Genomic DNA, 25,106 nt, shown 5'->3' with positions numbered 1-25,106 from the left:
GAAATCCGTGCTGCTAATGGTGAGATATACTGGACTCCAGGGAAAGCTCTTCAGGGGAGTAGTGGGTGTCCATAGTGTGGGAGCTGAAGCTTAGCTTTAAAAAGCACTGCATACCATTTTTGAGATGTCCTCTGGCTGTCAGTCATGGGTATGACCTGCCCAGATACTTTGCAATGACAAGGAATGAGTGGGCTACATTAGAAAACAAGATTTTCAGGAAGAAGAAATTTGGGGAATCAAACTTAAATGTGAACAGAACACCAAACCATGACCTTTTTGTTTGTGTATGCATCTTGTCAGATTGGGGATCAAGTTGGTTTACAAAAGCTTCAGTTCTTAATGCCTTTCTTGCAGGAGGTTCTGATGATGCTTGGGCAGATGCAGAAGACATTTCTGAGGAAGACTCTGCGCTTAGGTTTGTACGCATCATTGGAAAGAGGAAAAGGGAGTTTGGACATGAGCTGACAGGCTCAGCCACTCAGTTCTGTGCTTTTCTAGTTTGGGTTTTGGGCATAGGCTTGAGACCCATCACCAGGCTCAGGGTCTTACTTTCCTTGCTTTTGGAAAAGTGTCTTGGGTATTAATGGCTGGCTGAAACTAGTGTAGCTGAAGGCTGCAAATCTATTGCCAGAGGGAAGGGCTGGAGACAGGAATATGTAGAGCCATTAAAAATGGTATTTGAAGGGCACGGCTGTGTTTACTTCATCAAAAAGTACATCTCCGGGCTGTAGAAATTGTGTTGTATCTTATGTGTTTGTTGCAGAACAGAGTGAGATGTGGGAAGGGACCATGAGCACAAAGCTTGCAGTTTCAGTTTGCAGAGTCTGACTCAGACCTGTGGAGACAAGGCTCGTGCTATGCTGCTTATGGCTAGAAGTGATTCAGGGAAGAACTGTGGCTCGGCTGGGAAGAATCAGACTCAACTTGGTCAGTCTTCCATGTTCACCTTGCTAGCCTTGTTCTGTCTTGCAGAAATGCAGATTCCCAGCTGTTTGACAAGGTCAGAGGGCATGACATCAAGCTGCTTCGATACCTGTCTGTCCGATACATCTGTGACCTGATGGTGGAAAACAAGAAGGTGAAATTCGGCTTGAAGTGAGTCTGGGTTCATTTGTTTTTGTGCAGGCTTTGGTTTGCAGCTAGTGTAGCCCTTACATGTGAATTGCTACCAGGTGTGCACTCAGCACCCTGGGAGCAGTCCCTGGAAGAATTTTACAGCAGGATAGGTTAGTTGATGCTGTCAAGAAGCCCCCAAGGTTTTAGGCCACAGAAAACTGTATGAATGAGCAGTATAGCTGCTTTCATCTATCTTCTGCAGTCTGAGTGGCTTTTTCCCTGTAGAGCTTATAGTCACGAGACAGTCACCCCTTCAGAAGGGAGATGGCAAAGAAGCCCTCTGTGCATAGGAACAGAGGGAGATGTTTCTCCTACTTATCTCAGAGAAAAGCTGTAGTGATTTTGGGCTGTACCTATTTATGTGGATGTGTTGAGTAAGTTCTACCCCTGCTCACAACTGAGTCAAGTAAAGGGAGATGCAACAGGTAGTTTTTTGGGTGCTGGTGTTTGTGTGAAAAACACTCTGTAAATATCTGCTGTTCTCCTCTTGTCCTGTGCAGTGTGACATCTTCTGAGAAGGTGGACAAAGCTCAACGTTATGCTGATTTCACACTTCTCTCCATCCCATATCCAGGTACAGGAATGATGTCTAGAGGGATTCACAAGGGGCAGGTGACAATCTGTTTCTGGGGACTGGGAAATAACTCTCTGTGTGTATATGTAAATGACCATGACTTGCTGAATGCTATGTTCCCTCTGGAGAAAAACTCCTTTAAACTGAGAACAGTGCAATGAACCTGGATGCTCTGGCAGTGTGAGTCAGCATTAGGCACTCTTTGAGGCAGCAAAATAATTTCTCATCAGTCCTTATTAATTCAGGCACAGAGGAAAAGTCCCAGTGGTGGAGCTGGTTAAGACGGCCTTTGACATCTCCACAACTCCAGGCTACTGCTTGATGCAAAATATATATCTTGTTCTCTGTTATGTAAAAACCCAATTCTTAAGGGTAATTTCTAGTCTAGTGTTCCAGAGCTCCATTGTAAGAAATCCTCAGTGCTTGCAGAACAGTTCACCTGAGCCTGCAGTGTATGACAGAGGCAGCCCTTTGCAGCCTGTCTCCGTGGCTATATCCATCCCTGTGCCTAGCAACCGCTGCTGGGTCACTTGCACTCTCACAGATGAACTGAATATTCCTGCCTGCCTGCTGATGTCAGGCTTGGCGACAGGATCAGATGCGAGGCTGCTGTGCTTGAGGTCTGCCTGCAGAGTCTTCTTTGTCCCTTGTGCACAAAGAAAGGGAGAGGGGAAAAAACGAAACCCAGCAAAACTCTGGTGGATGATCCAGACCCAGACTTTTCCTTGATTGCTAATTGTTGCTCGTAAACAATTTTTTAAAGGTGTATTTCCTTTCATACAGAAATTAGTGACAATTCAAAGAAGCTGCATGAAGATTTCTATCGAGTTTGCCATGCAGGTTGCCAAAATGTATGGAAATAAGAGTATTACTAGTGTCTGTAGTACAGAGCACACATATATGTTGCTGCTGCACACATCACCAGACTTAGAACATGATGAAGGCTGTGTACACAGGTCTTCCGTAGGGCTATAAAGAATGAAGAAGAAGTGACTCTATAGAGTTAAGTTGCAGAGTTGTTTCTGTATGGGGATCTGCATATGGTAAGCAGTATTATTCAGTGATGGTCCTTCCTCTTTTGCCCTCTGGGACAGCTGCTTTCTTTTAGCAGCTCTTCACTGTCACGCTAGAGATAAACCTTATAAAACTGCAAATACTCTCTGCAGATGTTGCCTGATTTCAGCAGTGCTGGTCCATGGGGGAATGTTGTCATTCTGTTAAGTCTAAGGCATACACATCTAAGGATCAGCAACCCCTCTAGTGACTGGCCAAATGCCATGATGCGTTCTTATTGATGTTTCCAGGGTTGCACTGAAAGAATTTTTGGTTTGTAATTTGTTTCTGAAGTTATTCTGAGATTCTGTCGCCATAGGTGAGCAAGGCAGTGTCCAAACACAGTCATAAAATTGTTTTGGTTGGAAAACACCTTTAAGATCATTGAGTCTAGATCATTAATCGTTAACTCAGCGCTGCCCAGTCCCCCACTAAACCATGTCCCTGAGTGCCACATCTACCTGTCTTTTAGATGCTCCCAGGGGTGGTGATTCCACTCCTTGCTGAGGGTGCACTTGATCAGTAAAGATAGTAAACAGGCCTGGACCCAATACTGAACCCTGGGTAACACCACAAAGCTTGGGGACCAGACACAAACTGGATTTAACACCATTCACTACCACTCTTTGAGCTCAGCCATCCAGACACATTTTACCAAGTGAGGAGTAAGGACTGTCTCTGAAAGACTTGAGTGAAAAGACTTGAGTTAAAATGGGGTATCTGTGGAAGCTTTTGCTATTTGTGGATGCCAGCACTTATGCCATAATCCCCCATTTTTGCATGAAGTTATTGTTTATTTGGAGTTAAATCTCAGCTGACAGACTGTGTCCTGACTACATATTTGAGGATTAGTCCTGTAGTTGCACAAAGATTCTTTTCTTGTTTGTTTTTTCCCCATTGAAGTTATTTGTGACTTGCAGGGTGGGAATCACTCTCCGTGTTCTGTGCCTGGCACAGAGGTGTCTGGGTGGCATGGGCACGGTGGCACTGCTGAGGTGTGCACAGCACACTGGGAGAGGTGTTTTGTGTAGCCTGCAGGCAGCTGCAGTGCTAATGGCACTGCTCAGCTGTGACTAAGTGACTGCAGGTTGCACCAGAGACTTCAAATAGTTGTTTGAGAAAAGCTGAGCCAAAGGGCACAATTCAGGAGGGGAGGGCTTGGGGGACAGTTTGGAAGTGGTTACGTACCCGCTTCCTTCAGGTGTGGTAAATCTCATGCTTGAAAGAGAAGACTTAAATGTGAGAGAAATCACAGCCACCTCTGACAGAGCCCTTTCTTGTTACCTGCAGCAGATGCCCTGTGAAAGTTGGCTTTCTCCAGGGCTCTGCCAACACCTTCTTTTGGTGGTTCCTTCTCACTCAGCATGTCAAGCTGATGCCTTAGATCTGTGCAAAAGTCCATGGCCCTGCAAAACATAGCTCCTTGTGAAAGGTGAAACCTTTTGTTCAGGAACAAATTAAATCAGTCCCTCAAGCTCCCTGTTTGCTGTATTTGTAGTTTGCCCTTTGCTGTGTGAGTGTCTGTACTGCTAAGTGCCCTGGGCTGTTGTTGCTGGAGGCCGTGCTGCACAGTGTACTGAGGATTACTGCTCTTCTCTTCCCACAGGCAGCAGTTTAGATTGGTTTGGATTTCTGGAGCCTGGGGCTGCCAGCACTCCTGGTCCCACAGGGCACTTCACTTGTTAGATACTCAGTTAGCTGAGTCGTTGTTCATTATCTCCTTTTCTTGCAGGCTGTGAATTTTTTAAGGACTACAAAGACCGGGATTATACAGCTGAAGGTCTCATATTTAACTGGAAACAGGTACATGGATGTTATAAAATGGAGAGCTGTGTGTTTTACTGGGCTTAAATCCTGCCTCCCAGTTCCTTGGTGATGGTGTGTATGTCATGTGTATATTTCCGATCACAAGGAGGAAATCAACAGGACAAACAAAACAGATAGGGAATGTCCTAAATTATTGATTGTAAAATTCATAGGTAAAATAAATGAATCATTATCCTGAAGTCTAGGATGCTTGACCTCTCATGGAAGGTATGAGTTTTACTCCCAGTTTTGAATTTTGACCTTTTTGATAGCCTTGGTTCTCAGTTCCTTCTTCATATTCTGTCCTCTGAGGGGATGTTTGAATAGGGCAGTCTTACAGAATTTCAGAGACTAACTTGCCCAGCTTTCACTGCTGGGAGCACATAAAAGCTCCTCTTGTCCATTAGTCCTTCCAAGAGTCTGAGTTTATTCTTACACCTTCAGGATTTTGCGTCCAAAGATCCTTTGCTGAGATGTTTTCTTCTCATGCACCATTTAGCATTTGTTGTCTTGTTTTTTTCTGGAACTCACTCCCTTCAAGTCATGACTTTTCTCTGACCAACTGTGTTTGGGTTTTTTACAGGACTATGTAGATGCTCCATTAAGTATCCCAGTCTCTCTGACCCAATCTCTGAATATTGATTGGAGCGAGTACCAGGTGAGCAAAGTGGATGTCTCTGTGGGAGGTCAGGGATGTATTCAGGAAGGATCAGGAGAGATTTGAAATCTGACTTGCTCCCATTGCTGTAATCTGGCTCATTTCATAGCATCCCAGTGGGGGCGAGGCTGCTTGACAGTTCAGAACAGCAGTGGAAATCCTGTACCCAACAGCTCCTTGGCTTGCTGTGCCCCAAGGCAGCTGACTGTAAAGTCAAACCTTTTTTCTGTAGCATTCAAAAATTTGCAATCCATTAGGGAGATAGGTTGCTAACAAAGGTAAGGAAACAGAAAGCAGTGTTACTTGTTCTGAGTGTCAGTTTGACATGGACCTGCCCTGGGAGGAAGGTTCCAGCTTCCCTGGCTGTGGGAAGTCTTGAGAGAGGTCAGCCTTCTCCTCTGTGAGCAGAGCCAAGGGGCTGGACACCTTCTTCATGGGTATGCAAAGTGCCTTCCTGTAGAGAGGAGTACAGAATTGTAACTGGCCCTGGCAGGTCTCCACTCTGTATTATGGACAGCACAGCAAACAGCAATTGAACTCTTCTGTTCGCTCAAGCTTCAAAGTCTACCTTTGTTCACACCAGGGAGTATCACCTTATACCACGGATTAATATGCTTCATTTCACACATCAGTGGGTCTACCAGGTTTTGTGGGGGTTGACTGTTGGAGCATGTCACATTAGTGTACCCTGTGGCTGGAAGCACCACAGAACCAGCAGAGCTTGCTGTGCTGGGCCAGTGTTTGTTGTCAGTAAATACTGTTCAAGTGCCAGCATAAGCAGAATCACAGAAAAGTTGAAGCAGAACTAATAGAATTACAGCTTGTGTATGACTAGAAACTTGTTCACTAGAATACTGAGCAGCCAGTATTTTTAAAAGGATATTAAAAATTGAAGATGGAGTAATAAATAGATGCAGAAATGATTTGAAGCCTGGAGAACATGCTTCACTCAAAACTGAAGTTCTCAGTCTGTTTGGCTAATCACTAAGGTGATGGGGGGTTGACTTGATTAATGTGTAAGTACATTTGTAGGGAGAAAAGAGTAATTCTGAAGCACTCTTCAATCTGGGGAAGAAGAGCTGCATAGGAAACAGTATCTGCATTTGAAATCAGGGCTTCAAATAAGGAAAAGCAGACTTGCATATTATTTTTGAGGATAATCTGCTGGAACATGCTGCCAAAGGAGTAATGAGCTGTCACCCCTATTTGAGATGCTTCTCTGGGCAAAGATATTGCCAAGTGCAAGCTTCAGGCTGTACATGGGGCAACTGAAGAAAACTTTCTTGTTTGTGATATAGAGAGATCAGACTAGATAATTGGATGATGCCTTCTAAAATAAGCAGAAGATGGATTGAATTGGGCAGATAAAAGATTTTGTAATTATGTGTATTTCTGCTGCAGGCTGACTGTGTTTCCTGTTTCCCTACTGTTTTGTGGCTCTGCATGCTTCATGACTGAGCAATATGTTCTTTGTCTGACACTAGTCTTCAGTGTGGTTACACACAGATATGCACAAATGCAAGCACACAGCAAGGGTTCTGTTGTTGCTGGTCACATGTCACTTATACCACTAACACTTCTGCCATTAAATGTGTCCCACTCTGCTTTTTCCTTGCCAGTGCTATCTTATTTCCCTTGAGCTAGTCCTGATTGTGATGAAACCTCTGAAATTCCCTGCATGTGCTCATGACGTGATGGTCAGGCGACAAGCTGAGCTTGTTCTGAAATTCTTCACCTGTATGTTCGGTAGTACTGGAGTTCTCTGAGTTCAGAGCCCTTCTGTGGTTCTGCTGCTATTTGGGGGTTACTGAAGAAGTCCAGTGCCTGTCTGGAGGGTGCTTGAGGGTCAGCCCTCTGCCAGCAGCCTGCTGGGGACATTTTCAAGCACCACAGAGTTTTGAGCAAAGTGCTTGGATTGTGGGAACAGGCTGCTGGCCTTGGCCTGCACATCCCATCGTGCTGCTGCGTTGCACACATGGGTGCAATGTGGCTCAGCCCCTTGGTAAAGTGCACGTGTGCAGAACTGGGTCACGGCTCTGCAGGTGTTTGATGCCTCTCTGAGCATGGACTGCTTGGAGCTTTGGGGCTGCAGGCAAAGCAGCTCTTCTGCCAGCCAGGTAGACAGTAGAGATACCCTTCCATTGTTTTATTTGCCTGCCTGGTATCTTGTCCCAGAGTGCCTTTTGCAGAGGATGGAGGGATTGATTGTCTGTCACTTTGAGGAAAGGCCACGTGGTTATTTCTGCTTTGCTGCTGTTCTGGATAGAGCAGCTCTGAGCTGCAGAGCAGCCTTTTGCTGTGGGCAGATCCTTACCATCAACATTCCTCTTTCTGCAGAGCTGGGACCTGGTACAACAGACACAGAACTACCTGAAGCTGCTGATCTCCATTATCAATAGTGATGGTAAGACAAACTCTTTGCTCACAGCAGTGTAACTGGAGCAGTCACTGTCCCTGGAAGAACAGCTGATGGTATTAGTGCCACTGTGGATCAATTCCCAATACAGAAGTCACTTTTAATTCTCTCCCTTCAAAAGAGGATGATGGTCCTACCATCTCAGAACTCCAGCTCCCCTCTAGAGAGGGACTTGCTGATTCCCTGAAAACCCTTTCTTCCTGAACATGGAAGGATATCTGAAAACTTAGCCAATTATTTTACTACATTAAACATGAAGAGAAGGAACACTGTGTCTTTGCTTTTTGACCCTTGCTTTTGTTTTGCTGATTACCTATGTTTTGTCTCCCCAAGGATCTCATTTGATGCCTATTTAAGACCCCTTCCAACCCCTTTCATCACAGACACCCCAAACTCTTGGAAGAGTGTCTGTTGCCCTGTGTGTCATCCCATTCCCTCTGGGCACTGTGACCTAGCACTGATGGTGGAGCCATGGCTGGCTCTGACAGCATGGCCAGCTATACTCTCCTGCAGTAGCTGTGTTGGGACACACTGCAGGTTTTCTGTAGGGTGTAGGATTTGTGCCTTTGTGTGTGCCTCTGCTCAGTGTGCAGCAGGAAGGTTAGTGAGACTAAAAAAATGTTCAGTTGGAGCTGTTTTCTCACCAGTGTAGGAATAGATTGTGGGTATAAGCTGGGTAGGTGTATGTTCAGGGTAGTAAAGTGATGTTCATACCTAATGACTCTGTGTCCTGAGCAGCTGTCAGGACCAGGACAGCACATCAGCTGGTGCTGCTGACAACCCAGGACACTCTGAGCAATTTGTTGGCTGCTATATTTAAGACAGAATGTTCTGGCTGAGCTCTGCTCTTGAGCTTGGGTTGTGGGTACAAAGAGTAGCTTGTCTCTACAGATTTGCCATAAAGAAGTCATTGCTGTCATTGCAACATCCTTTTTTTTCCTTCTCCTTCCTACCCCTGGAACAGATGACAGCGGGCTCCTGGTGCACTGCATATCTGGCTGGGATCGAACACCTCTCTTCATCTCCTTATTGCGCCTCTCCTTATGGGCTGTGAGTACCTGGCTGACCTCTGTTTCTGGGGCTGATTGCTTGGAGGGTGAGTGACTGTCACCAGGACATGGTGGTGGAGCTGTTAATGTTCCTAATGTTCCTTTGGACATGCTATCACAGGCAGGTAGAGGAAGCTGGGCACCCTGGATCACTGTGACAGTTTTCAGCAGATCATGAATTCCCAAGTTCTAGTCTCCAGGGCTGCTGCCTGAAGGCTGTGTTGTTTTCTTTGCAGGATGGGCTGATCCACACGTCCCTGGAGCCATCTGAGATTCTCTACCTGACAGTGGCCTATGACTGGTTTCTCTTTGGGTAGGCATGATAACTTTTACTCACATGTGCATCCCTGTGCAACAGGAGAGAAGCCTTGAGGAGTCATCTTTGATGTTTGTTCACAGCCAAAGGTTGATGTTTGAGCAGCACCCAGTGAGCTGGGACAAGAGGGACTGGTGCCATTTTTTTACCTGGGGGCTCAGGCATCTGGCTAATCTTGACAGCTTGTACTCTTCTGCTGATTCTGGCATGTGACTGAGCTTCCCTTGCTCTCTTTACAGGCACATGTTAGTCGATCGACTCAGTAAAGGAGAAGAGGTGAGTGTTGGGTCTGAGGCAGTGGCTGAGCACTGCTTTGTGTTCTCAGGATATCCGTTTATGGTAGCAGTATTCACTGCCTGCTCCTGGTAGTATCAGTGGTGTGGCTTGGCTCTAAAAAGATTGTTTGGGTGCTGGAAATACAAGGTAAGAGCCTTGCCCTGTCACTTTGTGATGCATAAGTTATGGGGTTACGTCTCTCTCAGGCTACAGTTTTGTTGGGAGGTGTCACTCCTGCTAGTTTCTCTCCTGTGCCATTAGTGTTCAGGGTCCACATCAGAGGGTGCTAGGACTTGCTGTTCAGCTCAGCAGTGAGAAGGATGCTTAAGGTGTGTGACTCGTTGATGATAAAGCTGGATAGTCTTGTGTGCTTATCCTAAGTGCCAGCCCTCCTGCCTGGGTGCTGCAGCTGCATGTGGCTTGCATGTCATCACAGGCTCATGGAGCAGCTTGTGCTGTTTCCAGTGTTAATTTGGTTAATTTGTTGGGATGTGTCTGTGGGTGCACATATGGGTCTGGGACACACTTAAAATTAATGGAAGAAATTCTCTTCAAAATCTTGCACTGTTTAACAGCAAAAAAAAAGGTTGCTCTGACTATAGCTGCAGTATGGTGCACTATCATTTTTGAATAGAAAGGAGGTGGGATGCGTGTTTAACCTTGTTGCTGTTCTCCTGCTCCTTGAACTCTCACCTTACTAAGGAATCTTCTGCCTTCAAATAGCAGAGACAGGGCCCTGGCCTATTTTCCATCTTTCAGGGGTACAGAATCCCCTGAAAGATTTAGTATCATTCATCCTATTTATTCCTTTCCTGGAGTTCTACTGGCTCAAGCCTGAGAGCTCTGCTCTGGTGCCTGCTTGGTCATGGGTGGAGTCAGTAGCTGCAGCAGGAGAGGGGGTGCCTGGCTGCCTCTGGCACGCCCTGCTCCCCACTTCTCCCAAGAGAAGGGCACAGGTGGGTGAGGTGACAGAGGGCACAGTGGGTGAATGATGCAGAGCAGACTGGGGTGAGGCAGGGCACAAGTTTGGGGCCACAAATTCTGTAAGTACCTCATGCTTCCCGATGTGGTACTGGTCTGCTGCTGAGGTGGAGCATGTGGCTCTAACCGTGCAAATCCTGCTGCATTTGCTGCTTACCTGGGTGTATAAGCAGCTGAAGCCATCTCTGTTCCATTCTGCACTGATGGCATAAGTACCTGCTGTGAGCTTGCAGCATGTGTGCAAGGCATTGATAAGGAGACTTCTTGTTCCCCTTCCTTTCTGGGCCTCCCCATGGCAGGGAGCAGAGGGGCAGTTTACACGGAAGAGAAGGCCCAGGATAGGATGGTGGGCAGCTCATGGCGCACTGGAGGCTGGTAGCTTCAGATTTTTTGCCATATCCTTTCTGCCAGCACCTCCTCACCGAGATAAGTGGCTGCATGGAGCCTCGGGTTTATTCCTGAACCGCTCTTCTCTTTCCCTTTGCTCAGATTTTCTTTTTCTGCTTCAATTTTCTGAAGCACATCACCTCTGAGGAGTTCTCTGCTCTGAAGTCACAGAGGTAAGGAGCCTGTGCTTGCTGCTGCATGGGCTACAGAGCCAGGGAGCTTGTTAGTGCTGCTTCTTTGGGGAGATGGAAGCCCTGGTGTCCTGGCCCAGTTTTCTTTAATTTATTCTGCACTCTGAAGGCTGCAAAACGGGGCCGAGGCTTGTGAGGTGCTATGCTGTGCTCTGAAAAACTGTCCATGCTGAAACGTGCTCTCAGCTTAATGACTGTCCGTGGCTGCATTAGCACGGATGAAGCCAGAGATGTGAGCTCTGGCTCAAGCAGGCTGCACAGCAAGCTCCATCAGGCCCTGGTGGGGACAGAGGGGTGGCTGGTTTTTAATGGACTGTCCAGCATAAACCATTCTTATTTCAGGAGGGACAGAAAGAACCAAAGCCCACCCTGAGTGCTCTGAATAAGCACATCGTGTGCAGTGTTGCCTGTTGCCACCTTCTCAAAGCATAGGGAGTTTGGGTTGGGACAGGAGTTAGTGCACTCTGGCCCATCCTCTCCCCTCTGCCCCTGCATAGCTAATTCCCCACTACTCTGATCTGCTGTGTGTGACAGAGACCTGGCCATGGCCAGCCTCCATGCTGCCCTGAAGTGTACCTGAGGTAACAGTGTCTTTCTTTCTCCAGAAGGAAGAGTTTGCCACCTGGCTTCACCCTGGAAGAGATCTGCATGCTCAGTGAGTGCTGCTGTCAAGCATCAGTGTCCCTGGGTGCTGCTAATGGTTCATTGCTTGCCCATTTGGGCTCCCAGCTTCAGGATGGCCCCAAATGGGCAAGCTGCCTGTGGGGCCTTGCAAGAACACAGGGCAAGGGGAAGTGTATTGCTTAAAGGGAGAGAAATGAGTGAAACCAAGCTGGTCTTCAGGTAACTCTGTTTTCTTCTCTCCAGAGCAGAAAGACCGAGGCAGCACCACAAGCCTGAGCAGTGACTTTTCTCTGGGGATGGAAAGTTCCCCTGGAGCAGCTGGGAGCTTTACTTATGAAGCAGTGGAACTGATGCCAGCAGGAGCACAGGCTCAAGCAGCATGGTGAGAAGATAACCACTTGGTGGGCTGAACAAAAGGCTCTGGGCCTGATAGAAAATGCATTTCTGAAGTGTCTTGTCCTCCAGGTCTGCGCTCTGTAGCATGGATTTCTTACAGTGGGGGGGGGGAAGAATCTAGCTGTCAGAAGCTTTGCTGCAACTTGTACTCCAGAGCTTCTGCACCAAAAATTGGAGGCCACTCCATGTTAAACAGCTGTCAGGCTTCTGCAGGGATGCTCCTAAGTTTGTACATTGATGAGAGTAAAACACATTTATTTCATTTTCACCAGTTTCACTGTTAAACTTCATCCACAAAGGATTTCATTATTTTTAAAAGATGGTTCCAAACTACCAGAAAAATTACATTTGACAGCAGCCTCTCCAGGGAAAAGTGGAGATAGTTTGGCTGCCCTAAAATGAAGCTTAATCAGAGTTTAGGAAAGACATTATACACAGAAAGTGTCTGCAATTAGTGGGAGTTGGGCTGGATGGCCAAGAATTCCTTCTAAATTTTAGCCCCTCTACCGGCATGAGGCATGTGAGCTGAAAGCAGGTTCCTGCCTGCAGCACTGCTTAGAGACATTTCCAGGGGAGAATACAGAACTTTCAGTACTGCCTCTTGACAGAGGATCATACAGGACTTGCCTGGGGATGCAGGTGGCTGTCTGGAAGCAGGGAAGGTGTCTGGCAACTCTGCTGCTCTGGGACTGGTGTTGGACTTGCTTGTGGAGTTTCTGGTGCTATTTGGGGATTTCAGAGCCTTGCTGTAGGGTTGCCCCTCTCAGTTTAATTTTTCTCTCCTCTCCCTCAGCACATGTGAAGACACTATTTTATATTGCAATTATTTTAAATTAAATCTGGGTTGTGCCGGAGGCATTTGAAGTCCTCTGGGACTTCTGCAGCCATGCTAGTGGCAGCAGCCTTTCTAAAGCACATTGTATATTCAATTTAAAGTGCTGATAAGGGAAAGGAGACTATCCCTGCAGAATCACAAAATGGAGATGAAGAGTCTCAAACTCTTTGCTAAGTGAACAACATGGAGTCCTCTAACACACAGAGCCTACCTATCCATGTCAAAGCAACTGCATCAAGTAGAGAACAACTTTCCACTTGCAGAGCTTCAGGATAGTGAACTGGAAGCCTTCATATTGCACTGAGTGCACAGGACACACAGACTCAATTCTGCTGCACAGAACCTGTGTGTGCTTTTTACACATAGACCAGAGCATGCTGGAGGAGATAGCTGCATTTGTGTGGATCAGGGCTTGATTTTGCAATGTGTTTCTTAACTCTGGGTTGCTTTTATTTCTGTGGGAGACATCAGGCTGTGTTGGGGCTAGCAGTTGCTCCACAGGGATGGTTTGGGCCACGCTGGGGCGCATGAGCTTGGGAAAGGGGAAGGTTGTGAGCCTTGCCTTGAGTGCTCAGTGAGCAGACTGGTCACGGATGTTTTACTGTAGGCTGTTGTGGCTCTGTAGTCTGGAGAATACGTAGGGCTTGCTACAAGCTGGATGAGCTGGGCTGTGCGTAACATGAGGGGATGTACTTTGTTGTGTTGCCCTGAAAACAAGTGGCCTCACAGTCTCTGTGCAGGGAGAGGCATTTGATTTTTAGCTGTTCAAACCTGTTTCTGCAGGCTGTACTTGGAGATGTTGGCAGCTATGATAACATGAGATGAATAAAGCTTAAGAGAGGCTGTGGTGTGATGTTTGAGGGTGGACACCCTTCAAGAAATGAAGAGAGGATATCGCACTTTCCACTGTACAATGAGCCTGTCTTTAGCTGCACTTGGTGACAGTGCTTGCATCTCAAAGCTGAGATGCTCTTCCATGTTTTAGGAAGAATAGCATCTTTACCCCTTGAGTTGTTTGCTTTAGAGCTTTTCTTTTTTCCTTTTGTACATAGGGATGTCTTTGTCCAGTTCAGTATGGTCTCAGAAGGGGAGAAATTCTTGGGACTCTTCCAGGGGAAAAAAACAAAACCGAACAACTGACATAAGAAGGAAAATTCTAAACGTGGAGCAGCAGTGGTGTGAATTAGTCCCAAATGTGTACTTGTTTGGCATATAGTTAGATGGTGCCACGAGCTAAGGCCTGATGCAACAATGGACAGTGAATCATGACTAAGCCTGAATGTGCTGGCTAGGAAATAAGCCAGAGCAGTTTGGGCTGTCAGCATAGACAGAGAGAGCGCTGAAGTGTACCTACATCTGGAGTGACTGTCAGGTGTAAACACATGGTCAGAAGCGTGGTCAGTGGTGCCCAGAGGGAATTGCTAAAAGGGAGAATAACACTGTGGTGTGTCCCTGTCACCCTCGGTGTGCGGAAACGCCCACCTGGGCTGATACGCACTGTGGAGTTCGAGCAGATTGAAATGGTCTTTCCCTGCTGGGAGGCCCCTTGCTCAAGGCATTTTTGCTGCTAGACTAAACAAAGCAATTGCTGTGTGTGTGTGAGCTGATGCATTCTCCCGTCTCTGATTTCCAGGTCACGTGGATGGTGATCTATAAAAGAATGGGCTAAGATGGGTTGAGCTCAGTGTACCCCCTCCCTGAGCGTTTACCCGTGACTCATGGTTCCTTGGGAGGGAGGAGGGTGGGTTCAGTGGAAACAAGAGCTTGTAGCTGCTGGGCTAAACTGCAGCCTGTGGTGAAAAGGCTTCCTAGCTGGAGTACATAGGAAAGTCAGTTTTCTCACCCCCTTCCCCTATCCCTCAGGAGGAAGAGCTGTGCATCATCACCGCAAGCCGTGCTGTGGAGCAGAGCACAGCAGTCTGAAGACAGGCTGCCTTCCACAGGGATGGTTGAAGTCAAGTCCTCCAGCTCCTCGTCATCAACTCATTCTGATAACTTCCTGAGGATTGGAAGCAGCCCACTAGAAGTGCCCAGATCCAGGTGAGATGGGACAGAGCAGGGCATTTCTCAGAAAAATGAGTGTCTGGTAAAGGGAGTGCAGGGCTGCACTTGTCTGGCTCTGGAAACACTGGAGCACCAGTGTATCTACGGACAAACCTTGGGAGGCCTGTTCCTCTCTAGTCTGACTTTGTGTGAAGTGCTGGCTGTTAAACAGACACTCCTGCCTGAGCCCATAGAAGAGCGAGGAACTGTGCTGATAGCAGCCAGCTGTCTTATGCCTGTCCTCAGCGCATGCTTCAACTCTGAGCTCTGGCATCTCTGCATCCTGCATGCTTGCAGCTCACGGCACTTTCTCTGTCTAACACGTCCACCAGGATTTGAAATGGCTGTGGTGTTTGGGAAGGAAGCTTTTCAAACCAAGCAGACCTCACTCTGCATCTATCCTGTCCTCCTTTTCACCTGCTGACCCTCCTGATGATGCAGGTTGGAAGCAAATGAGTGCTGGTGGCAAGCAGAGGTACGAAACTGCTGGGAGCAAGCTGTGAGCATTGTGCCAGCACAAAGGATTCTGCCTGGAATCAGCCTGGAAGGCTGTGTGTTCCTGCTGGGGAATGGGGAGCCTGGACCTGAGCCTAGTCTCACACCATAACAAAGGCGCCCTTCTGGAGTCTGACACTGCGATAGGGCAGAGTCGAGCGGTGAGCTGGCCTAGGGAAGAAAGAACATAGCCTGTGGAGCAAACACCATGTGTTTAGGCCAACGTGGAATAAAGAGACTGAGATAAGAGGTTGCTGTTAACAGCTTCAAATGCTTGTGTAGCCTCTGGAGGTTTTCTGATGAGTCTTTTTCTACTGATTCTGAATCAGCCACCAGCCAAATCTGAGTACTCTCTAATCATATGGAAAATAAAATGACAAACAAGTAAAGCATTGAAAATTTATAAGACTTTCTTAACAAGTGTCTCTCAATTCCAGAGGAAAACCCTAGTGTCTCAGAGTTTTCATAAATGATGCTAACTGTTCTCTCCAGGGAAAGACATGAATAGGAAGGATTTGAATTGTTGCTGGGGCCCACCTCTGCATTTTCTGTATGATGAAAAGACTCTCCCAAGAAAAGAAGAAAATACTGGAAAGAAAACAGCTTGTCTTGGGAGCGACTTTGTTCACAATGGTAGTGCCACAATTCCTGTGTGTGGTCCCATGCCATTCCCAAGGCCTGACAGGCTGTTCAGTGCTTGCTGGTGCAGCAGTGCTCAGGATGAAGCAGCTTGTAATGCTTCAGCCAGAGTGCTCTGCAAGAGCAAAGAGGAGAAACAGGAATAGGTGGAAGAGCACCATAGAGGGTTAGGGTTGTCTTATCAGACACTGGCATGGGTTGCAGTTTCTGGGTTCTAAGCATGGTATGTTTTCTCCTGAAAGAGATTCTGTCATTCCACTTGGCCTTTGGTCTCCCTAGGTCAGCTGTGGTGGTCTGAATTGGTCTGGCAGATAACACCTTCAGCCACCATTTTCTACTCTGCAGGAAACAATGAGTCCCATTTTGGGTGGAGGACTGTGGTGGAAGGAAGAGGTAAATTCTGTCTCTTCATCTCCTGAAAAATTGTGGTACTGAGATGGAAAAGCAGAAGCACAGAGGCTGATCAGGATGCCAGAAATCCCTTCATTCCTGCAGTGGTGCTCGTAGGTCAACACCCAAGGCTCTTGGGGTGAAAAAAACACTGTATTTGACTTCCCAATCCTCTGTTTGTGTGGCCATAGCAACAAAACACTTTCCTCAACTGCTGCTGCAGTGGTTAAAATGGTTGCTTGTAAAATGCCAGCAGGTATCCTTCAGGTAGTTCAGGTCAACAGCTCAGTCCAGGTGCTGGCAGGCAGGGGAGCTCTGGAGGGAACAGAAAGGCGAGTCAGCAGGAGACATGGGCAGGGCCTGGGAGTGGGGAACTGGGCTGTCCTAAAAGAAGAGATCACAAATGCTCAGTCAGACATTAGGAGCCAAGCCCCTCTCCTGGCCAGGCAATGTCAACAGGCTGCTGCTGTCACATTACCAGCCCATATTGTGAATCTTGCTCTGATCCAGAGGTCCTGGGTACCTGTAAATCCCAGGATGGTTCTTGCTAAGCAAAGCAGTACAAAGGCAATTCCTATCAGTCTTTCTAGCTTATTCCAACATGATGGTAAGATCACATCTGCGGAGGGCAAACACACAGGAGGATATTGCATAGACTGTTTGCAGAGCAGGATAAGGTGCTGCTTGTTCTACAGAGAGCTCTGAGTATGTCACTCAATGTGCCTCAGATTGAACCCCCTGCATGCGGTGAGGCTGCACTTTGCAAACCTTTTCCTGTATTTGCATTTGACATTAGCAGTTTAAGCGTCCCATGACACTGCAGAAAAATTCTGTATCTGTGTCAGGGATTTAGTGTGTGTCTACATAGCACTAATGTGGATTAGCAGCTGGATAATCTTTGGTTGAATGTGCTTTTGCTAAGTCAATTAAACAAAACCCAGAGTACTGTGATCTAGAGAGTCGAGATCTGGAGGAGTTAAATTGCAATTTGCTTTGACCAGCAGTCACAGAGAACTCCCTTACTTAAGGACCGCAGGTGGCTCAGCTGTGGGGCTGGTGGGAGCACAGTGAGAACAGAGTGCCACAGAGAAGCTGCTGCCTCTTGGCTTTGGGTGTTTTGTTGATGGTGAGAAGACTGTGTATGCACGGTGTCTTACTCCTTATGGCCATCTCACTCAGAAGATGTACCTGCAGTGTGACAGTTTGGGGTAGTGACCACAGCCGGAGAGGAATTGTTTACAGGAATGTTTTCTGGAATTATTGCATGACCATACCACAAAATGGGCTTGCTGGCTTGTACATGACTGTGCTGCAATCAGAAATGGTGCTGATAGAGAACAGGCTGCTCGGGCACTATCCCAGCCTGTAGATAACTGTCTGGGATTCAGCCAGGGCTCACAGTTCTTGGCAGGGTGCCATACTCCTTGCCAACAGTTCCCACGCAAAGGTGGGAAGGGCTGCCCTTTACTCCAGGTTGCCACAGTCTGCTTGTACATACAGAACCTACTTAATGCTTGGGTTTGAAGCAAGAGCATATGCTGGCAAATGAGCTGCTTCCCAAATAGTCCTAGGTGTGTGGAAATACGTCAGGTGAGTGGGGACAGGATGGGAGCCTAGCTGTTGGCACTTGGCACTCATCTCAGTTACGTATTAAGAAAGGGAAGGATCCCTGACTGTTGCTCTGCCTCCAGTATCGACTCTTTTCTGGCAGGCAGGTGAGTGTCCATGTGCTCTGAAATACTCTGTCTTCTGCAGCATGTTGCATGGGAAGCACTGACCTAATTAAAAGGAACCATTCCAGGTTAGGAGCTGCCAGTTTATGGCCTGCGAGAGGTCCCTTCTTGTGTGAAGGAACAGCTTGCAGCTCATCTCTGTTTTGCTAATCTAATTTAGTTAATCTTGCACTTTTGAGGGAGTTTCTTCCCACTCGTGAACCTGAAGAGGTGGGTGTGTGAAGCTCACTTTGATTCTTTTTCTGTCTGCCATTAGATGTCTGTGGCAGAGACAGCGACTTGAAGACTGGCTGTATCTCATCTCCATTAACCATGTCAGCTTTGCTGTTGTTGTCCAGCTGCTTCCCAAGACTCCATGCTGTCCTCACTCCTAGCCAGCCTCTGGCATGGCTGTCATGTATTGCAGGCATGCTGTTCTTAAAGACTTGGAAACTGGTTCTGATGTCCCAGCAGTTCCAGCTTGTTCCCCAGGGCCCCTCTTTTGGGGCCTCTGCAGTAAGGCTTTACAAGAAGTATTCAGGGTAGAAATTACAGGAAGGCTTTCACCTCCAGTACTGACTGGATTGCATTGGGGTGCAGTCACCCCAGACATCTTTGGCTCAAGCCAAGCTCAACTCTGCTGCTGTTGCAGTGAGGACACAAAATTTCCCATGCTCTGTCTTCCCAGGCTTTGCCCCTGCTGTCTCTTCAGGCTCTTCAAGATGCTTATTGATTGTGATGTTTCCTCAGGAGCCTCTCTTGAGAAGGCTTTGGGGGGATAGAGGGGAAGGTCTGCCACAATATCTTAGCTTTGCTGGCAAGGCTCAGATCTCTGGGCCAGGAAAGAAATTACCTGGACTCATTGCAGAGTCAATCAGTTTATTCAATTAATCAACAAGTGTTTATTCTGATGCCTGGAGGCAAGACACCGAAGTGACTGCCTTGAACTCCTAGACCCCAGTGTTGTTGCATTAGATGAAATCTTACTAGGTTTGCACAGCTGCTTGACAGGGTTGGGGACTCCAGGAAGGGCTGGAGGACTAGAGAGTCACTGAGTCATCTTGCAGGAGATGCACAGTGCTTTTATCAGCCTGTCCATGCCAGAATTCAAGAGATAACTTGATCCACCTCCAAGAAGTGGTGTAAGATCAGTATAATCTTAGCTGACAACCATGGAAGATGACCAGCAGCTGGAAGCTGGGGCCATAACCCAAAGCAAAAATCATTTTCTTTAGCACAGACTTCTCTGACTGGTGTGATTGATGATATTGGGCAGAGGGACATTTTTGCTGTTCCTGATGCCATGGATCATGGCTTGCCATGTTAGCAGAGTCTCCTGAGCAAGCTCCAGATACTACTCTCCCTTTGCAAGAGCTGCAAAACTCTGCTCTCAGAACTCTTCACGTGGAGATCCTGCTATAGTCCAGGCCCTCCTCTGCCATTCATGTTTGCCCTCTCCAAAACCTTTGTTTCTATCTGGCCACAAACCTGTCCTCTGTTCAGCATCTCATTGCTTTTTCTGGCAGAATCCTGTCTCTGCCTACTTTCAGCCTGAGCCTGTTGCCTGCAGATCTCTTTACTCCTTTAGCTCAATTTCTTGTCACTACGTATGACACTCCTGTTTGTCCTGTCTGGCTGTGCTGTGCTCTCAGGGAGGTGACATCTTCCTCTTCACTCTGCACTGAAGCAGCGTTCCTCCATGCTTCTCCCTGGCATCCTGCACTTTTCCCACTGTGCTTCCATCATGGCACTGTTGCTGTGGGCCCAAACACTCTGCCTGCTCTCCTTCACACTGACTTCTTCCACCTCATCTTCCAAAAGCGTGGAGAGAAGTAGATGTCACTGAACAGCTGTTCCCTTTCCCTTACAAATTCCTTGCTTTCCAGGGAAGGTTATCCCTGTCTGATCTCCTGAAGGTCTTTCTAATATTATATGCTTCGCTTTTGCTTTCAGTGAAGTGCCCTCATTCTTACTTTGGCATTATGTACCCCAGGAAAAGCACCATTTTGCAAGACAGGATTCTCCCAATACTCTGACCCTCACTCCTCCGTTCACTGAGCAGCCAAAGAACAAGATCTGTGTGAGACAGGTGAAGCTCTGCTCTTCCTGATTTCTGCTGTCATGTCCTTTCAGAGCCTGACAGGGTATTACCCCCAAACTGCAGCCATGATGGGAAGCTGATAGGCAGGGAATTGTGTGGTTCCCTTTCTGTGCTTTCGCAGCCAGCTCAGGACCACATTTCACACTGCTCAAACTTAGCTGTATTGATCAGACTAATTAAATGGCAGGCCTGGAATTAGACCGAGGTTGCAAATAGGTTCCCTGCTGTGCATCTCTTCCCACCCTTGCCTTCCAGTCTAGCTCAGGTCCTTCTTGCTGTGGGAGAGCCTGTCTTTCTGGCTGTTCTCCTGGTCCCTTGGGGAGCAGCTGCAGTGCGCCACTGCTATTCTTAGCTGTGAAGACAGCGTGCAAGTACCTGGCCCAGCAGAGCTGGAGCTGGAGCACTTCTCTCTGCCCAGCAGAACTCAGATAAATTATCCAGAAGATCTTGGTAGTGTGTAATTGAGCAGCTCTGCCACAGGCTGTGCTTCCAGCTATGTACACTCTGCTGTGCAGCAAGGCTTAATAATTGCTTGCTCCCTTGGAAGCCAAGAGCTGTGGGTTTGTCTCAAGTGATTGTGCCCTCTTTTCTGAGATTTTGGAGGGACTCCTCAGATTCACTTTCTATGTTTCATGCTTCTTTCTTTCCTGGTGGGAGATTGCATGCATCAAACAATTATCCTTCCTTGGCAATTTAGCCTGTCTAAAGATGTTTTGTCACCTCATTTCTGGCACAGCCCTTTCTTTAACACAGAAATGAAGAGGTTAGGTGCTGGGTGTAGGTGTCCTGGGTATGCCTTGAGCGTTGCTCTGTTCAGATCTGGTGGTAATGGCTCAGGAGTGATTTGCTTTCTAACTGCTGCCAGGACAATGATCTGCAAGTCTTTCCCAGCACTAACCAAGTCACAACCTTGACTTGCCCTGCTGCCCTGGGATGTGCTAACAGCTACAACAAGCAACAGGGGAATGTCCTTTGTACAGCACAGCTTTCACATCTGTGAAGGGTTCAGGGCGGGATGAGCTGTTCCATCTCACTAATGGGTTTCTCAGTTCTGCATGGCCATCTGCTTCGTGCTGGCTCTCTCCAGTCCAGCTCCTGGTGTGCTCCTGCTGCTTTGTTGGCCCCAGCCAGTTTGGCTCTCCCTTCACTTTCAAAGGAAAGGCTTGGTCTGGGGCCCAGCCCAAGCTGCATGTTGCACCCTGGTCCCTGAGTGTCAGCAGAGCTGGCACAGGCGCTGCTGGCCGCCCGCCCGGCAGGTCCCTGCAGCGGCGCCAGCGAAAAGCGTGTGCCTCAATGATCTGACTGATCGCGCCGTCTCCCTCTCTCTCTGCCCCAGATCGGCGGACCATTCTCTGCCCGGATCTTCCGTTTCCACAGACTTTGGCAGCTGGCAGATGGTGACAGGGTGTGGCAGTATTCGGGAGCAGGCAATCCTGAACGCAGACGCCTCTCTCCCTTGCAGCTTCCCGGATGAGTTCTCTAGCACTTGCCTGTAAGTGTCTCAAATGCAGGATCTCTCCTTGGGTCTCTTGGCTGCCTGCGAGCCTGCAACTTTATCGCTCTGGCACTTTCAGAGAAGCCTGGGAGCCCATAACAAACTGTTCCATCTTCTCTGCCTCGATGTTTTCTATCCACAAACTCAGTCCCTGAGCACTCTTTGCTTATGCTGAACACGGAAAGAAAACAACTTTCTCTGCCTAATGATGGGGGAGCTCTTTGCTTTCTGTAGGAAGAAGATGCTGAATTTGGGCATAATTGAGTGCAGTTCAGGATTCATGTTTGTCAGGACAGGACTGGTAACCCAGATTTCTTGCTTTTTGATTTTGCTCACCTTTATCTCCCCACTGAGGTCAGATCTTTGCTGGAGTAAGAGAAGATCTTTCCTTCTGTAACCCAAATTTTGTCTAGCGTTGTGCAGTATCATTTGCAGTTGCTGTGCCTGGCCAGTGCAGAGCCACAGAGACCCCGTGTCCTGCCACATCCTGCCATGTGAAACAGCTGGGAGGCAAATGTTCCTCCCCAAATAGAAATCCACCTCTGGAAACTTGAAAGACTGGAGATGCACTTTAATTGCTGTTAGAAGAGAACCATGGTTTGTGCCTTCAGGCTGCAAACTCTCCATCAAGAAACTGAAATGGCAAATCAGGGGCTGCTGCTAGCAAGCAATGGTAGAGATGTGCTGCCAGATGCTCGGTCCCTTACTGAGATCTGAGTACGTGCTTTGGAGGCAGAGGGCAAGCAACATGAAAATCCATGGCTCCTGTGAGACAGGCTGCCTGCCCTGGCTCTGTGTCTCCTGTGGCTGCATGCTGTGCTGCTGAACAGAGCAGAGCAGCTGCCTTCAAGTTACAGTGACACTACAAGATCCATGAATTGACAGATCAAAACATTGCAAGAGATGTCGGACATGGCCTGGCCAGGATTTGTTCTTCTCCCTTCCTGAGGACACACTGAGCTGCTCCTGCAGTAGTCTGGAGATGGGCAAGGGAAGAGGGACTGAAGGATGGGCTTCTATGAATAGTGACTGCTTTACTGTGTCTGACCCTGATTGTGCTTGGTCACTGCTGATCACCAGCAAGTTGTTGGTGCCCTTGGAGTTGGATCTGATGTCAGAATAGGGAATTAGTAGAGAAACAGGAGTCAAAGTTGATATGCTTATGCAGTTTGGAGAGTGACTGCCTGGAGCAGTGGATTCAAAGGGAGAAGAGTGGTGGTGCTTCTCTTGTGGGTACTCTGCCCTGTCCAGCTATTCACTAAAGCTGTGGGTTGCTTGGGGGCTGGAGACTGCTCAGCTGAAGGTGCTGGGACCAGGCACTGCATTAAAACGATGAAGAGATCCTGGCAGTGTTGTGTTGAGCTTAACCCAGAGCCTTCACCCTGTCTCTGCTCTGCATCAGCCCTGTTTGCTCAGGACTCCATTGTGGTTTCATCCCAGTTTTTGCAGCCCGACACAGTGATTTTTTTTTTTTTAATTCCATTTAAGTTCCCACTTTGCATCTTCACTGGCAGCAGCTCGATGAAGGTATGCTTTTCACAGCCTACTTCTTGTGCTTGTGTGGGGCTTGTCAGGGCTTACTTCGAGCTGGGGCTTTGACAGCCTCCTCTCATCCCGCACCCCAAGCTGCAGGCAAGCGGGCAGGCTGTAGGAAGTGTAGCAGGGCAGAGTGCTGTGGATTTGGCAAGGAAGCACGACCTGCCTCCACGGTGAATAGTTCAGGGGTGGAATGCTGCAGCCAGTCTGCAGGGCTTGGCGTGGAGCAGTGGCTGGCTGCTTGACCCTGTGTCTTTGAGTGTCTCACTCCATGAAACAAACTGAAAAATCCAAATACAAAATCTGCCCTGTAAAGAGGTGTGAGAGCTACAAGCCATGGGATCTGACTGCTGCACGCCCTCGCTTACCTCTGCATGTGACATCTGAGATCCCTGTACTCGGGTGCAAGTAAGTCCTGCCTTCACGGAGTTTATTTTAAATGTTAGCAGGTTTGCGAGTTCCACGTCCTAATTAGGTTGCCAAAAAGCATTGCTAATGTGTTTAGATATGTTGTTGCCTTTTTTTGCCCTCTGGCTTCTCTTTATTATCAGACACAGTAAACAGCGGCCTGGTTGGCTGCCTCGGCATCGCTTGCTGTTTATAGGCCTCCCACCATATCCTCTTGCTGCTGTTTCCGGACCGAAGCTGTTGGCTGTGGGTGGTTAACACTTCCATTCAGATGAGCTGTGCCAATTTATAGCCAGCCCAGGCGCTGGAAGATTAAAGAGAATTTTTTATGGGGAAGGTTCGCACTGTGCCCTTGGAGTGACCTTTGAGGAATGTCTTAATCTCTCTGGGAACCACTGGCATATTGCAGAGGCACCACAGCAAGGATCGTGTTAGGCTGGAGAGCTTGGAACAGCTGCCTCTGGGCCCCAGCCTTGCATTCCCCTGCTTCCTCAGCTGAAGTCTCGCCTTCCTTCTGCTGTTTTGCCCCTGTCCCTAACCAGGTGTGTGGATCAGGCAGAGAGGAGAGCAGGTCCCATGGGAAGTCATGCCCTACTCTGCTCCTGTTTGCCGAGAGCAGCCATGCTGGGGAGCAGAAGTAAAGCACAGCTCAGCTCTCCTCTTCCTGTGGCTGGGGTGTTCCTTGGGGCTTTTGTCACCTTGTCTGCTCCCTTTCATCCCTCCTTCCACAGAGCTGTCTGTGCTGCCACAAGCACACGAGGCTGAGGCTGCTGCAAGGGAGGGATGGTTGAAAATAGGTTGGAAGCGACTATCCAGGCACAGCACAGGTGGACAGGCTTCACCTGTGTGGGGGGAGGGAGCTGGCACAGGGACTCATGTCAGCACCCACTTGGCCAAAGCACCACTTTGTTTATGAACTGCAGCCTTATGGGTACCACGGTGGTGGGAGAAACAGGGGACAGTGGAGTGTATAAAGGAAGAAACTCCGTGGGGAGCAGGAGACAGGCTGCAAGTGGCTCCGTGGGTTGGATGAGGAGGCAGTGGTACCAGCTGCCACTAGCTCTGTGGACAGCCTTTTGGGGCTTGCACTGCCTTAGCCACTGTAGCCCGTTGAGCACCATAGCCCTATGTTAGGAGTGAGAGCTGGGATGTGGAGAGGGAGGGTTGCAGTCACTGACCTCCCCTTCTCTCTCCTAGACTGGTGTCAGCAAGTGACCGTGAGTCCCGTCTGGAGGAAGTGCGTTCTGCCTTTCTGGCAAGCTACAGCCGGACCATCGGCCTAAAGGCCGTGCCCGCCAGCCCCTCAGGGGCCATCGGTGGCCTCCTCGAGCAGTTCGTGCGGGGTGTGGGACTGAGAGGCAGCAGCACCCTCTGAACACGGCGCTCCCAGACCACTGCCTGGAAGACTGGGGCTGGCGCGTCCCCCAGCAGAGTCCTGGGACCCTCTTCTTGGTGCGGGCACCTGCTGCACCCAGCGCCTGCCGCCAGCCTCCCCTGCCTGGGGCTGGGGGGTGCGGGGTCTTCGGCGAGTCTCTGCAGTAAATGACCCGAGCTGTGCCCTCTCCTGCCTCCTCTCTGGGCTGCGGGCGGGGGCAGCGGGGCCGGGCGG

General features: G+C 48.5%; 1 protein-coding gene across 2 annotated transcripts in view; it reads left to right on the top strand.

Annotated features, from left to right (window-relative positions):
- MTMR14 (myotubularin related protein 14) overlaps window positions 1-25,054 on the top strand; it is a 31,435-nt gene extending 6,381 nt beyond the window's left edge. Inside the window, exons 5-19 of one of the 2 annotated variants that reach the window (XM_063411735.1) lie at window positions 355-415; window positions 973-1,095; window positions 1,617-1,690; window positions 4,476-4,546; window positions 5,133-5,207; window positions 7,545-7,611; window positions 8,588-8,673; window positions 8,909-8,985; window positions 9,228-9,264; window positions 10,735-10,805; window positions 11,429-11,478; window positions 11,691-11,829; window positions 14,542-14,718; window positions 21,395-21,550; window positions 24,695-25,054. In XM_063411735.1, the coding sequence (XP_063267805.1) occupies window positions 355-415; window positions 973-1,095; window positions 1,617-1,690; window positions 4,476-4,546; window positions 5,133-5,207; window positions 7,545-7,611; window positions 8,588-8,673; window positions 8,909-8,985; window positions 9,228-9,264; window positions 10,735-10,805; window positions 11,429-11,478; window positions 11,691-11,829; window positions 14,542-14,718; window positions 21,395-21,550; window positions 24,695-24,872 (1,442 nt within the window). In that variant the 3' untranslated portion in view covers window positions 24,873-25,054. The remainder of the gene's footprint in view (window positions 1-354; window positions 416-972; window positions 1,096-1,616; window positions 1,691-4,475; window positions 4,547-5,132; window positions 5,208-7,544; window positions 7,612-8,587; window positions 8,674-8,908; window positions 8,986-9,227; window positions 9,265-10,734; window positions 10,806-11,428; window positions 11,479-11,690; window positions 11,830-14,541; window positions 14,719-21,394; window positions 21,551-24,694) is intronic. The other variant, XM_063411736.1, reaches the window with a different exon arrangement.
- The last annotated feature ends 52 nt before the right edge of the window (window positions 25,055-25,106 follow it).

This window comes from Prinia subflava, chromosome 14 (genome assembly GCF_021018805.1).
Source record: "Prinia subflava isolate CZ2003 ecotype Zambia chromosome 14, Cam_Psub_1.2, whole genome shotgun sequence".
NCBI lineage: Eukaryota > Metazoa > Chordata > Aves > Passeriformes > Cisticolidae > Prinia > Prinia subflava.
This window is presented reverse-complemented; position numbering and strand designations above follow the sequence as displayed.